General features: G+C 45.3%; 1 protein-coding gene across 7 annotated transcripts in view; it reads left to right on the top strand.

Moving 5' to 3' along the window:
- The window catches only part of DOCK6 (dedicator of cytokinesis 6), a 164,264-nt gene that overhangs the window by 66,971 nt on the left and 83,793 nt on the right, over positions 1 to 13,500 (top strand). For all 7 annotated transcript variants that reach the window (XM_063931275.1, XM_063931274.1, XM_063931276.1 and 4 more), the window contains exons 14-19: positions 216 to 378; positions 11,480 to 11,597; positions 11,730 to 11,800; positions 11,984 to 12,122; positions 12,496 to 12,597; positions 13,323 to 13,409. In XM_063931275.1, coding sequence (XP_063787345.1) covers positions 216 to 378; positions 11,480 to 11,597; positions 11,730 to 11,800; positions 11,984 to 12,122; positions 12,496 to 12,597; positions 13,323 to 13,409 — 680 coding nt within the window. The remainder of the gene's footprint in view (positions 1 to 215; positions 379 to 11,479; positions 11,598 to 11,729; positions 11,801 to 11,983; positions 12,123 to 12,495; positions 12,598 to 13,322; positions 13,410 to 13,500) is intronic.

Raw genomic sequence — 13,500 nt, forward strand, 5'->3', positions numbered from 1 at the left:
TACCACCGCTGTACCCAAATCACAGGCTGCGTTCCGTATTCTCCGTGATTTCTCTGCACATGAAGATTTTGGTAGCGGAGGCCCACGGTTCATATATTAGTCCGGTCTGTTCTGTCATTTTTGTTCTTTTTCTTCAACCACAAAATAAGTGTCGCTATGACAACAGTTACCATAGGTTATGGATGACAAAATACTCTCTTCTTGTTCCTCATCAGCTCAACTGAAAATTGACGTCTCGCCGGCTCCTGAAGCCCCCCAGTTTTGTCTGTCTCCTGAGTTGCGTCATGTAAAGCCGTACCCTGACCCGCGCGTACGTCCCACCAAAGAAATCCTGGAGTTCCCCCCGCGGGACGTCTTTTCTCCTTACACATCTTACAGGTCAGAAGTTCCTCTCATCTCTGGGGCTGTGTTACTATGGAGTCTATTTACTAAGCCTTGTATGGAGATAAAGTTACTGGAGATAAAGTACCAGCCAATCGGCTCGTAACTGCTATACCACAGGCTGAGTTTGAAAAATGACAGTTAGGAGCCGATTGGCTGGTACTTTGGGGCAGATGTATTAACCTGGAGAATGCATAAGGAAGTGATAAACCAGTGATATGTGCAAGGTGATAAAGGCAGCAGCCAATCAGCGCCAATATGTAAATTAACAGTTAGGATCTGATTGGCTGGTGCCTTTATCACCTTGTCACTTCCTTATGCCTTCTCCAGGTTAATACATCTGCCTGACTTTATCTCCATCCAAGGCTTAGTAAATAGACCTCTATGCACATTACTGTGTGAGTGATATAACCTCTTCATTCTGCTACCTGGACAAAGCCACTCGCTGTGTGACCTCTAATGACGGCTACTTTTGTAAGTAGCAGCGGTAAGCTCTCAGCCCCTTGGGTGGGTGTAATGCTGCTGGCAGAGGAAGATTTGTGGCCTCAATGGAATGACATTCCTGTTCTACATAAACATATATTGGTAACTTTAAACATTTACTCTGCAGCGATGCTGAATATACACAGCAGAGATTGGACCTGTGTTCCCCATACGGCTCTGCATGGCCTCTCTGTTTATACAGCCTCTACGCACACTCCATAACGCACTATGACTAGATTTACTTTTCCCTGAAGATGACGGGCTCTTTGTTGGGCAGTTACTGTAACTAGGATTCATTCTGTCATATGGTATAAAATGATATTATGCCAAGTAATTTATATTTGCAAATCTGAGAATCACGTCTGTACTATTGTTCAAGGCATCGGACGTATTTGTGCACCCCCGCCTTCAGCAGTATTAAGCCTGGAGAAGTGATAATGTACCAGCCAATCAGCTCCAATATGTAAATTGACAGGAGCTGATTGGCTGGTGCGTTTATCACCTTCCACCTATCACTGCTTTATCACTTCTCGAGGCTTAATATTATCTGCCCCAGTGTTCGCAGCTTCAGTATCAAACTGTTTCGTGTATATGTTAAGTTGGCTGCAGCTTTCTCACAGATGTGTCTGCGTCTTTATGCTAATATTGCTGCAAAGTCTTTCCCCTGGCGTACATTCCTACCATAGGGTAAGGAATAGATTGTAAGCTCCACTGGGGCATGGACTAACGTGAATGGCCAAATAATATGTAAAACTCTGCGGAATATGTGTGCGCTTATTGCCTCAGCTCAACTTGCAGAGAAAAGAGATTGGTGAGTTGTTTTCCCTAAAACACGAGAGATGGGATGACAATATAGGGAAGTATGGACGTCTTTCTGTATATTTAAAACCTAGCACTCCAAAAATATATGAAAACGTCCGACCCAGAGTCCCTCCCAACGATTCTGGGTAATAGACTTAGGGGTTGATGCATTAAGCCGTGAAAAGAGCGGAGGAAGTGGACCAGTGGTAAAGTTCCCCATGGCAACCAATCAGCTTTGAGGTAGCATTTATCAAGATTGTAAAATGATAGGTAGAAGCTGATTGGTTGGCAACATCTCCACTGGTCCACTTCTTCCCTTTTTTCACTGCTTGGTCAACTCCTTAATAGCATACAGCAATGTATAGAAACATTTTACATGAAATATGATGCTATCCTCACCATCCTGTACGAACTCCGATTTAAAACCTAGAACTGTGAATCTTGCTTCCACCAGCTTAATTTATTCTTTTTCATTTTTATTAAACCAGTTACGTCCTTGAACCCGTGGTACAGTAAGGGGGAAGGATGCAGGTTCCGTAGTATTCTAGTAGTACAAAAAGACTGCCACAGTAAGATACTGTGTACAGTGTATGTTTCTATATAAATAGACGTTCATATATACATAGTGCATGGGGGAGTTGATAGTAGAGATGTAAAGTCTCTTGCTGCGTTTAGCACAAGGTCGTATGTTCATTAGTAGTCTGTATCTTTGATTGGCGGCATCTACATTCAAGTGATGGCCGCCCGGCTCTATTATCCAAAGGTACGTCGTTTACTTGTACCGCTCCCTTCATGTTGTACGTCAGGAAGCACATTGGGTCCGTGTTTGTCCTGTGTGAGGAGAACGTGTCCCTGCAGTATAGCAGTCAGCCATGGGAAATGGTCACCTCGATTCTAGATCAGAAGCCTGGAGAGAAAGCGGAAAGGAATACATGGGATTAGACGTGCGTTGTATGTGCCATGCTCATCTGACATTAATGCATGTAGCCGCCATGCAGGGTCTGGGAACCTTACCCGCTTCAGGATCTGTAGTAGTTGTACCCTCTGCTTCGCCATCTGCTTCTCTTGCCGCATCGATTCCTGGACCAGCACTTGTAGGATTAGGTGATGCTGTCCAACTCGATTCTGGAGTTAAATAACAAAGGTCATATATAGGGGAGGGGCTGTTATTGTGTGTGTGTGTGTGTGTGTGTGTGTGTGTGTGTGTGTGTGTATATATTCTGACTCTGAATTTACTGATAGCATACCACCATCCGGGACGGGGGCTTCATCCTCTTTTTTAGGACCAGGCACCAGAGCTCGGAGAGCCAAAGTCGCCACAGGCGACCCCACCCGCGGAGGGGGAGGATCAAAAACACGGGGACGAGGAGGGAGAGGTTCCCGAACTTAATATTTAATTTATCCTCGCATATACTATCTGAGGCTGAAACCTCACTATTGAGCAAGGGGCTTTCTTTTGTCCCGACCTGTAACTTCAAGTCATTTAATTGGTCCATTGAAAGATACAGGATGGGACGCCAATTACGTCTCAGGGAATTCTTTGATAATAAATTTATCAATAACCAGCCGCAGCCTGAAATAAGGCCGCTTGCGATGTTTAGAAACACCAGTAAATTTGACCCGGTTTCCAACAACGCCAGTTTAAAAACCTTTTTACAGGTAATTGACAGCGAGGTACTACAACACAACAGGTGCAGCGGAGGCTACTCTAATTTATCTAAGTCTGAATGGCAAGCATTAAGACACTTGAAACAAAACACTAATTTGGTAATTAGGAATGCAGATAAGGGAGGAGCGGTAGTCCTTCAGGACTTCACTGACTATGATTCTGAAATTAAAACACAATTATCTGACATTAACACCTATGCTAAGATCGCCCACAATCCGACTCCCCGATTCAAAAAGGAGGTTGATGACCTACTGGTTCAGGCACTACAATATGCATGGATCAATGATGATGTCTATGATTACCTATCGGTGTCTCACCCCATCTGTCCCATCATCTATACCCTGCCCAAGGTGCATAAATCCCTGACAAGACCCCCAGGGAGACCTATAATATCGGCACAAGGATCCCTGTTACAACCACTGGCACGATTTGTTGACCATTTCCTTCAACCATGTGTGAGGGTGATGGACAGCTATATTCGTGATACCAGCGATCTCTTGGGAGTGTTGGCTCTCATTACTGATGATGTAACCTCTTGTTTGCTAGCTACTCTTGACGTAACATCATTGTACACTGTTATTCCCCATGAGGAGGGGATTGCTGCCGTAAGGGAAGCACTGATTAAGGGTCCTTACGAGGGTCCTCCTATTGAATTCATTTTGAGTCTGATTAAACTAGTACTTACTGATAACTACTTCCAATACCAGGATGATTACTATGTGCAGTTGGCGGGCACCGCTATGGGCTCGAATTTGGCCCCGGGGTTCGCCAATCTGTACATGGCAAAGTATGAACATGAAAATATTTTGTGCAATTATGCCGAGCATATTGTATGCTATAAGAGATATATCGATGATCTCTTTATTGTCTGGCGGGGCTCCGCCGAATTGTTTTATGCCATGGTGGACACCCTGAATGCTCTCAATAGTCCAATTAAATTAACGGCCACATTGAGTGAGTCCAGTATCAATTTTTTGGACGTTACTATTTACAAGGATCCGTCTTTACCATCTGTCTTGGAATACACCCTATACCGTAAGTCCACAGACCGGAACACCCTACTATGGGCCTCTAGCCATCATCCAGATAGGCTAAAGTCGAATTTACCCGTCTCTCAATTCCTTAGGGTATTAAGAAACAACTCCAATGGCACCAATGCCGACATACAACTACGTGAATGCAGACAGCGCTTTATTGAACGTGGGTACACAGCCACAGTGGTGGATAGATGTCTGGTTAAAGCACGGAGACTACATATGAACAAGTCTAACAGCAAAATCAAGAACCGTGATCGTATTATATTCAAGACCAGTTGCAATACTGGCCTACACACTGTGGAGAGAACAATAAAGAAAAACTGGTCTATGATCAGCACTGATCCCAAATTCAAAAAAGTCGGCAGTCGACCTCCTCTATTAAGCGTGCAAAGAGGTGCCAACTTGAAGGACATGCTGATGAGACCAACCATGCGACCATCGATGACATCTGGCACTACCTGGTTGAATATAAACCCAGGATGCTTCAAGTGCCTAAAATGCATGACCTGCAGAGCTATGATAACTGGACGGTTCTTTAATCACCCACTGTATGGCACCAAAATTGAGCTACGACACCATTTAACATGTCTGATGGATCATGTCGTCTACTATCTCACATGCCCCTGTGGAAAAATGTACGTGGGGAAAACCATCAGGACTTACCGCGAACGGATCAACCAACATAGATCCTCAATACAGTTGGCACTCACCAGTGGCAAGACTGATAAACCAGTGGCACTTCATTTTATGCAGATGAAACACCAAGTAGTGACATTGCGGCATATGATCATTGATTGGATTCCACCACCCCTACGGGGGGGCGACAGAGGTGTATTATTACTAAAAAGAGAGGCTTATTGGATACACTATTTGGGAACAGTATCTCCAAGAGGGCTGAATGAACAGAACCATCTAAGTGTTTTTCTTTAAACATTATATATTGTGGATACAGCCCCCCTTTTTTGCACTTTTTTGCACTTTTTGCACTTTTTGCATAATTTGCATTTTTGGGTGTCCAACATGGCGTTCCAGCGCTTCAGTCTGAGCATTAGGTTTTAATTATGTTATTTGTTAAGTTTTCTATAGTAAGTCTCTATAGATACCGTCTTTATATGTATGTTTGTGGAATATCGGGTTTCTATTATGCAGTACTTGTCCGGTGTGGAGCTCCTTATACCTACCTAAGCTGCCCTACTTGAAAAAAAATTTTTCAGGGTTCATGCCACTAATATACAACCACACACGTCATCATGCTCATGTTATTTTCATTTTGACTTATATTTATCAATGATGCCAGTTTTTGTTACGTTTTAGCTCTTTTGAGCTACGCTCCGGTATTTGTCTTGACTCCCCTTAATGACATTATCTTTGGAGGCGGAAGCACCTTGCGGTTCACCCGCGACGTGCGTTCCACTGAGTATTCAGTGTTGAACCACGGGGCCGGAAGTTACTATCTTTGACTGAATGAGGGCGGAAGTCCTATGCGGGTCACCGACGGCGTGCGCTCCACCCGCAGCTGTGTTCTTTGCTGGTAAGAGGTGAGCGGTGTGATAGTATTTATACAGTATTCATATATTATACATATGTGACACTTTTGTGAGTGATGTGCAGATATGCACAATGATGTGATCCATGTGTGTGGAATGAGCATGTAACCATATCTAATTTAAATGACCATGATTGGTGATTGCACTGATGGGCGGGCTCTGGTGGGGTATTTAGAGTTCCACACTGAGGGTCATTTGGTTCTGTGATTCTGACGATTGTACACACTGGTCTGGAAAAAGGTCCGGCTTGGGACCGAAACGTCGACCAACCATGATTAAGTCGCTTATGTGAGATTCGATAAACGTCTTTTTGCATTTCAATATCAGTCTGGTGAGTGCCTTCTTTACAATTGGATATATATATACATATATACAGGTTGAGTATCCCTTATCCAAAATGCTTGGGACCAGAAATATTTTGGATATCGGATTTTTCCATATTTTGGAATAATTGCATATCATAATGAGATATCATGGCGATTGGACTTAAGTCTAAGCACATAATCCATTTATGTTTCATATATACCTTATACACACAGCCTGAAGGTCATTTATTACAATATTTTTAATAACTTTGTGTATTCATCAGAAAACAAAGGTTTCACTATATCACTCTCACTCAAAAAATTTCGGATTTCGGAATATTTGGATATGGGATACTCAACCTGTGTGTGTGTGTGTGTGTGTGTGTGTGTGTATATATATATATATATATATATGTATATATATATAATAACATAACATTTATAAAATCTCCCTGTGTAATAAGGATATACAGTATGTACCCTGGGGCCACCATCAGACTGTTTGGTAAAGAAACCTCTGTATCAGAGCTGGTTTCCATTTCTGCCCCTAAAATCTCAAAGTCAAGTGGAAAAAAAGGATCTGGAAAATGTAGGGCAAACAATTTATTGATATCGATATTATCTAGATACAGATAGATCTAGATCTTAATATCTATACAAGCTCTGTCCCATCTTCATCATTCACAGTGAGGGCTACCACAGCAGCAAAGGAGACTGGGGTGGTCACCAGGAGACCTGCCCAGTCTCCATTATATGGGCGACATGGTCATTTCCATACTGACTGAGCGCACGAGCGTTGCTCGCGTACTGACTGAGCGCAGATGTAGTGGGCATTCCTGCGCTGAGAGGGAGGTGGCTTAGCAGACGCACGGATATAGTCCGTCTTATGGACGTGTTATGGGAGTGTCGCTAGCAGATGGAGAAACTGCACTGCTGCCATTGTCTGGTGCAAGTTTCTATGGTGCGACCAATGGTATGTTAGCGTCTACGGACGCTGACAGTGTGTCTCAGCCCTTGCACATTCGGACACAGGGATGTACACCAGGGAAAGGCTTTGTCGCTGATTTGCATAAAGTTGGCATCTGATTCAGAATCAGCTCCATAGTGAGTGTGGTCTTGTTTAGTGGAGTGCCACCTACTGACCACCCGGCCTTGCATACTTTGAGCTTTACCTGGTGTTGCTTATGCATAAAACCTGTCATTTTTCCATCTACTCCACTTACTGCACATGAATCATCAGATCCCCCATACACAGGTATATGACCTTCTTTATCAGTATAATCAGACTCTCCCTGAACTGATCATTGATCTCCCCATGCCTCTCTGCCCCCCTCATACACTGCCTGGATAAGTCTGGCCTGAATGGGTAGATAAAAATCAGGGACATTTCCTACCTGCAGATCGGGGATAGTTCTCTCCTGTAGTTGCACCCCTCTCTCCAGGTCATGGACTCTTCTCAGTAGCTCCACGTGCCCCCTCCGCATGTCCTGCAGATCCCCCTCTAGCTTCTGCGAGACTGTCCTCCGGTCATATTCTTCTCTCTGCCCGGAAGGAGAGACCAGCAGAACATTATATGTTCTAATTACCCGAGACAGACTGAGGAAGGCAAATCCCAGACACAATTAGAAGACTAATATATATTACACACCCATCCCCTGCTTCCGCTATGTGTAATATTATTTTCCATTACTTATCGTGGCACCTCTACAAATTGTCTTATATGTGATCTATATTATGAACTTTATTTGTTTTCTCCATAGCACCCAGACATTTGGGGTCCCCGTGCAATAGCACCCAGACATTTGGGGTACCCGTGCAATAGCACCCAGACATTTGGGGTCCCCGTGCAATAGCACCCAGACATTTGGGGTCCCCGTGCAATAGCACCCAGACATTTGGGGTACCCGTGCAATAGCAACCAGACATTTGGGGTCCCCGTGCAATAGCACCCAGACATTTGGGGTCCCCGTGCAATAGCACCCAGACATTTGGGGTACCCGTGCAATAGCACCCAGACATTTGGGGTCCCCGTGCAATAGCACCCAGACATTGGGGGTCCCCGTGCAATAGCACCCAGACATTTGGGGTACCCGTGCAATAGCAACCAGACATTTGGGGTCCCCGTGCAATAGCACCCAGACATTTGGGGTCCCCGTGCAATAGCACCCAGACATTTGGGGTCCCAGTGCAATATCACCGTGACTTTTCGGATCCACCCTGACATTTTGGATAGTTTACTGTAACCCACTGACAAATGGGGTCCCCGTAACGTTAGCCCACTGACATATGGGGTCCTCGTACCGTAACCCACTGACATATTGGGTCCCCGTACCGTAACCCACTGACATATGGGGTCCCCGTACCGTAACCCACTGACCTATGGGGTCCCCGTACCGTAACCCACTGACATATGGGGTCCCCGTACCGTAACCAACTTTCATATGGGGTCCCTGTACCGTAACCCGCTGACATATGGGGTCCCCGTACAGTAACCCACTGACATACGGAGTCCCCGTACCGTTACCCACTGACATACGGAGTCCCCGTACCGTTACCCACTGACATATGGGGTCCCCGTACCGTAACCCACTGACATATGGGGTCCCCGTACCGTAACCCACTGACATATGGGGTCCCCGTACCGTAACCCATTGACATATGGGGTCCCCGTACAGTAACCCATTGACATATGGGGTCCCCGTACCGTAACCCATTGACATATGGGGTCCCCGTACCGTAACCCACTGACATATGGGGTCACCGTACCGTAACCCACTGACATTTGGGGTCCCCGTACCGTAACCCACTGACATTTGGGGTCACTGTACCGTAACCTACTGACATTTGGGGTCACTGTACCGTAACCCACTGACATTTGGGGTCACTGTACCGTAACCCACTGACACTTTACCTATATTGTTTATATGTTATTGATGCCTATGACCCTGTTCAGTCACTTTCCGCAGACCGTAAAACTCCACAAGTACCTTCTAATCCTTTTTACAATATGGTGACATAATGGGGGTAATTCTGAGTTGATCGCAGCAGCAGCAAGTTTGTTAGCAATTGGGCAAAACCATGTGCACTGCAGGGGGGGGGGGGGGAATATAACATTTGCAGAGAGAGTTAGATTTGGGTGGGTTATTTTGTTTCTGTGCAGGGTAAATACTGGCTGCTTTATTTTTACACTGCAATTTAGATTTCAGTTTGAATACACCCCACCCAAATCTAGCTCTCTCTGCACATGTTATATCTGTCCCCCCTGCAGTGCACATGGTTTTGCCCAACTGCTAACAAATTTGCTGCTGCGATCAACTCAGAATTAGTCCCAATGGGGGTCATTCCGAGTTGATCGCTCGCTAGCAGTTTTTAGCAGTCGTGCAAACGCTAAGCCGCCTCCCACTGGGAGTGTATTTTAGCTTAGCAGAAGTGCGAACGAAAGGATCGCAGAGCGGCTACAAAAAAAAATTGAGCATTTTTAGAGTAGCTCCAAACCTACTCAGCGCTTGCGATCACTTTAGACTGTTCAGTTCCGGATTTGACGTCACAAACACGCCTGCGTTTTTCCTGCCACGCCTGCGTTTTTTCCAACACTCCCTGAAATCGGTCAGTTGACACCCAGAAACGCCCCCTTCCTGTCAATCACTCTGCGGCGGCAATTGCGACTGAAAAGCTTTGCTAGACCTTGTGTAAAAATACATTGGCTGTTGTGAAAGTACGTCGCGCGTGCCGCATACACAGAAGTGCCGGTTTTTACTTAATCGCAGCTCAGCAAACATTTTCAGCTAGCGATCAACTCGGAATGACCCCCAGTATACGTTAAGTGTCTATGTACCGCAGCAGGGGGTGTACCCTTTTTGTGAGCTTTAAAGGGCAATTGTACTAAACAGTGAAAAGAGTGGAGAAGTTGCCCATGGCAACCAATCAGATGCTCCGTATAATTTTACTGTATGCAAATTATAAATGTTACTTCAATGCTGATTGGTTGCCATGGGCAACTTCCCCACTGTGTCACTTCTCCACTGTTTTCACTCCTTAGTACATCTCCCCCTATATATGTGCCAGTCCTTTTACCTGGAGCCTCTCGACCTCCTTGCGGAGCCGCCTCCTCTCTTGTCGTGCCCTTGAGACCTCCTCCTGCAGCCTCTCCACAGTCTGCTCCTGCAGCCCTTGCCTGCCTGCAGCCTTCTTCAGCTTGTTAGTGGTGGAGCTGTATGTGTCGCTGAGCGCCTGCCCTAGCTGCAACGTCCCATACACCAGCACATCAAATTCCTCCTGCAGTGCCAGCCTTTCCTGCTCGTTTCCCTGGGACAGGGGCAGTGCCAGGAGAAGCAGGAGGAGAAGCATGGCTCAGGGTATCGATCGGTGACAGAGTGAGGACTTCTGACTGAGCAGTCATCCCGGATAAAGGGACCTGAGGTGGGTGGGTGTGAGGAGGTGCTGGATTGTGCAAGATGCACTGAAAATTACAACAGGTGCTGATAGAGAAGGGAGGAGTGGGCAGAATAGTCGGAGACTGACTTATTCATATAACTGTATATGTTATTGCAGATGTTATACATTTCATGTATAGTATTTTTTTTTTAATAACATTATTTTCTTTTTTATGTATTTTTATCCAATTTGTGTTGTATGCTTTTTATGACTGCAGTTGTCGCTCTCTGTTAGTCTTTGTTTCGTTTTCCGTGTCTCTCTTATGCACAGGTCAGACTATTACATAAGTAGAGTCATCCGTCGGATGACACTGCCAGGTAAACACAGGTGACCTTGCCCTGAGGTTATACAGAGGGGACGCTGTCTGCTGTCTTCCCATTGGCTGGTGCAGATGTTCCCACTGCATGCTTGAGTGGGTGATGGGCTGCTGCTGCCAAGGCTGGGAATCATTCCTGATGCAGCCAGACCTACAATAAACCGCATTTTTAAAAACCCCGTAAATTCGGTTTCTGATCCCCACACATTGCAGTGTTTAAAATACAAAGTCCATATTTGACCTTCCTGTCCTGTCATCTCTGCCTAAACATATACCTTACCATTCTTGCTGTGAGACCTCTGGCTGTATATTTCACTATATATAAATAATAGTGCCAGCATCCTGGCTGAGTAACCACTGTGGCAGGATTACATTGCAAAGTATATAACGGTAGAAGAGAAAAGAATCTGGTGACATTGGGGGATTCTTCATGCCAGTCTGATCCCCAAAGTTTAGCGAATGTTGCCGTGTATTGACAAGTGGCTCCATTATCCGTCTCTCCACAGGAACCTTCTGTATGTGTATCCACGGGGCCTTAACTTCAGCAGTCGCCAGGGGTCAATGAGAAACATAGCCGTGAAGATTCAGTTCATGGCCGGAGAGGACCCCAACCAAGCCTTGCCGGTGAGAGTATAGGGAGATTGCTGGTATTTAACCACTCACGGAACATGGAGGAGTAAAGGATCGGTTACTGGGCCTGTGGACCGGTAGAAGTACCTGTGTAACTGTGAACCTCCTCTGCCTTTGTATATGCAGGTGATATTCGGCAAATCGAACTGCAGTGAGTTCTTCAGTGAGAGCTGCACAGCTGTCGTGTATCATAATAAGTGAGTATTGTCATACTTATCTCATGCTTGCACACATCCCTGCCCAGTATTGCACAGAGATCACGCCACCCCTTACAGTACAGACCGGTTCACCTGTTATGGCATACCGAGGCTCCTATCTCGTCAGTCGCTCCATTCAATCTGTGAATATCTCCCCTGTCTGACATCTCATTTCCCTCTCAGATCTCCAGAGTTCTACGAAGAATTTAAGATGAAAATTCCAGGAAATATGACTGAAAACCATCACCTGCTCTTCACCTTCTACCACGTGAGCTGCCGGCAGAACCAGACATCCGCCTTAGAGACTCCCGCAGGATATACGGTAACTAGAGGCTGTGTCAGGCATGGTTTTACATCTGCACTACGCTATATCACATTGCCATATCACATTGACCTCTCCTTCATAATTGTAGCTGTAGCTCTTTCTGAGTAAAGTCCCTACGAACGTTAGTTGGACATTAATCTACTATGTAACATGGGATAAGAAGCCATATAGTTCTAGAGTGGAATCCACCCAGTTTGGTCCAGAAACTTGGTAGCTTCGTTTGGGTCTAGGACAGCCAAAACTTTGCATCTAGCCCTATATCTTTAAAAGTGGCCAGCAATTGTGACTCCCCTCACTGTTTGGATCTCCATTGACCACTGACAATGTGACCTAGTGTCAGGTTTTATATTCTTCTCTTACTTCTTAACAGTGGATCCCGTTGATGCAACATGGCAGGCTACGAACTGGCTGCTTCTCCCTGCCTGTGTCTGTGGAGAAACCTCCACCCAGCTACTCCGTACTAACTCCTGAAGTGAGTATACCAATGGCTAAATGGTCGAAATACCAAGTAAATCATATGTGGGAAAGTTATACTGAAGTATTTAACAGTCACTGTGAGACTAGCCTGCTGCCACGTAAAAGTCCACAACCTGCTTATGGAAAGTCCAATGACCCACCGACCCTCCCATGAAGATGCCACGTAACGAAGACGCCATGAACTACTATATTTAGCAGACACTGTTATTGAGAGGATGACCATTAATCAAGTTAATTCCAGGTTATTAATTATAGTCTGGATTATGTCCACAACTGTTGTTTGCTTCTGTGCCTCTTACTGCTCCCTCCTCAGTGTCACTCCTCTTTGTCTATTGGTGGGAGCTTCGGATATACTTTCAGATTGTGCTGTAATCTGTTGTATCAGGTGCCAGTATAAGCATCACGTGTTACCAGATTCATTGTTTGTTAGCTTTAATTGTGCTTTCCAGTGCCAATAAATTATGTCATTGTTCTTGAAAGCTGTGATGGAAATGGAATAAGATTATACCACCCCTCGCAATATCGGCTTGTCGATGTGTTTCATCCTGTGTTCTCCATTTATTGATTGCTGTAAAGTCTTTATTCCAATTGTAGGATACTGTACTTGCATTAACAGCTAGTCTGTCTCCACCAGCGGAATACATGCACACTGATCTTTTCTTCATTGCACTTTGGTAGCCGCAGAACGTGTGTGTATAAGCTAATTTCCTGTGCTTGTAGGTCCAGCTCCCGGGGATGAAGTGGGTGGACAACCACAAACCTGTCTTCACAGTGGATCTAGTGGCTGCTTCCTCAGTGCACACACAGGTGCGGTGTGTAGGATATCACTTATTAGTGGAACATTGGTCGTTCCGGGAGTGATTAACTCATAGAGAGTTTTACACAGAGAGGAGCGTGT

This window comes from Pseudophryne corroboree, chromosome 6 (assembly GCF_028390025.1).
Source record: "Pseudophryne corroboree isolate aPseCor3 chromosome 6, aPseCor3.hap2, whole genome shotgun sequence".
NCBI classification, from domain to species: domain Eukaryota; kingdom Metazoa; phylum Chordata; class Amphibia; order Anura; family Myobatrachidae; genus Pseudophryne; species Pseudophryne corroboree.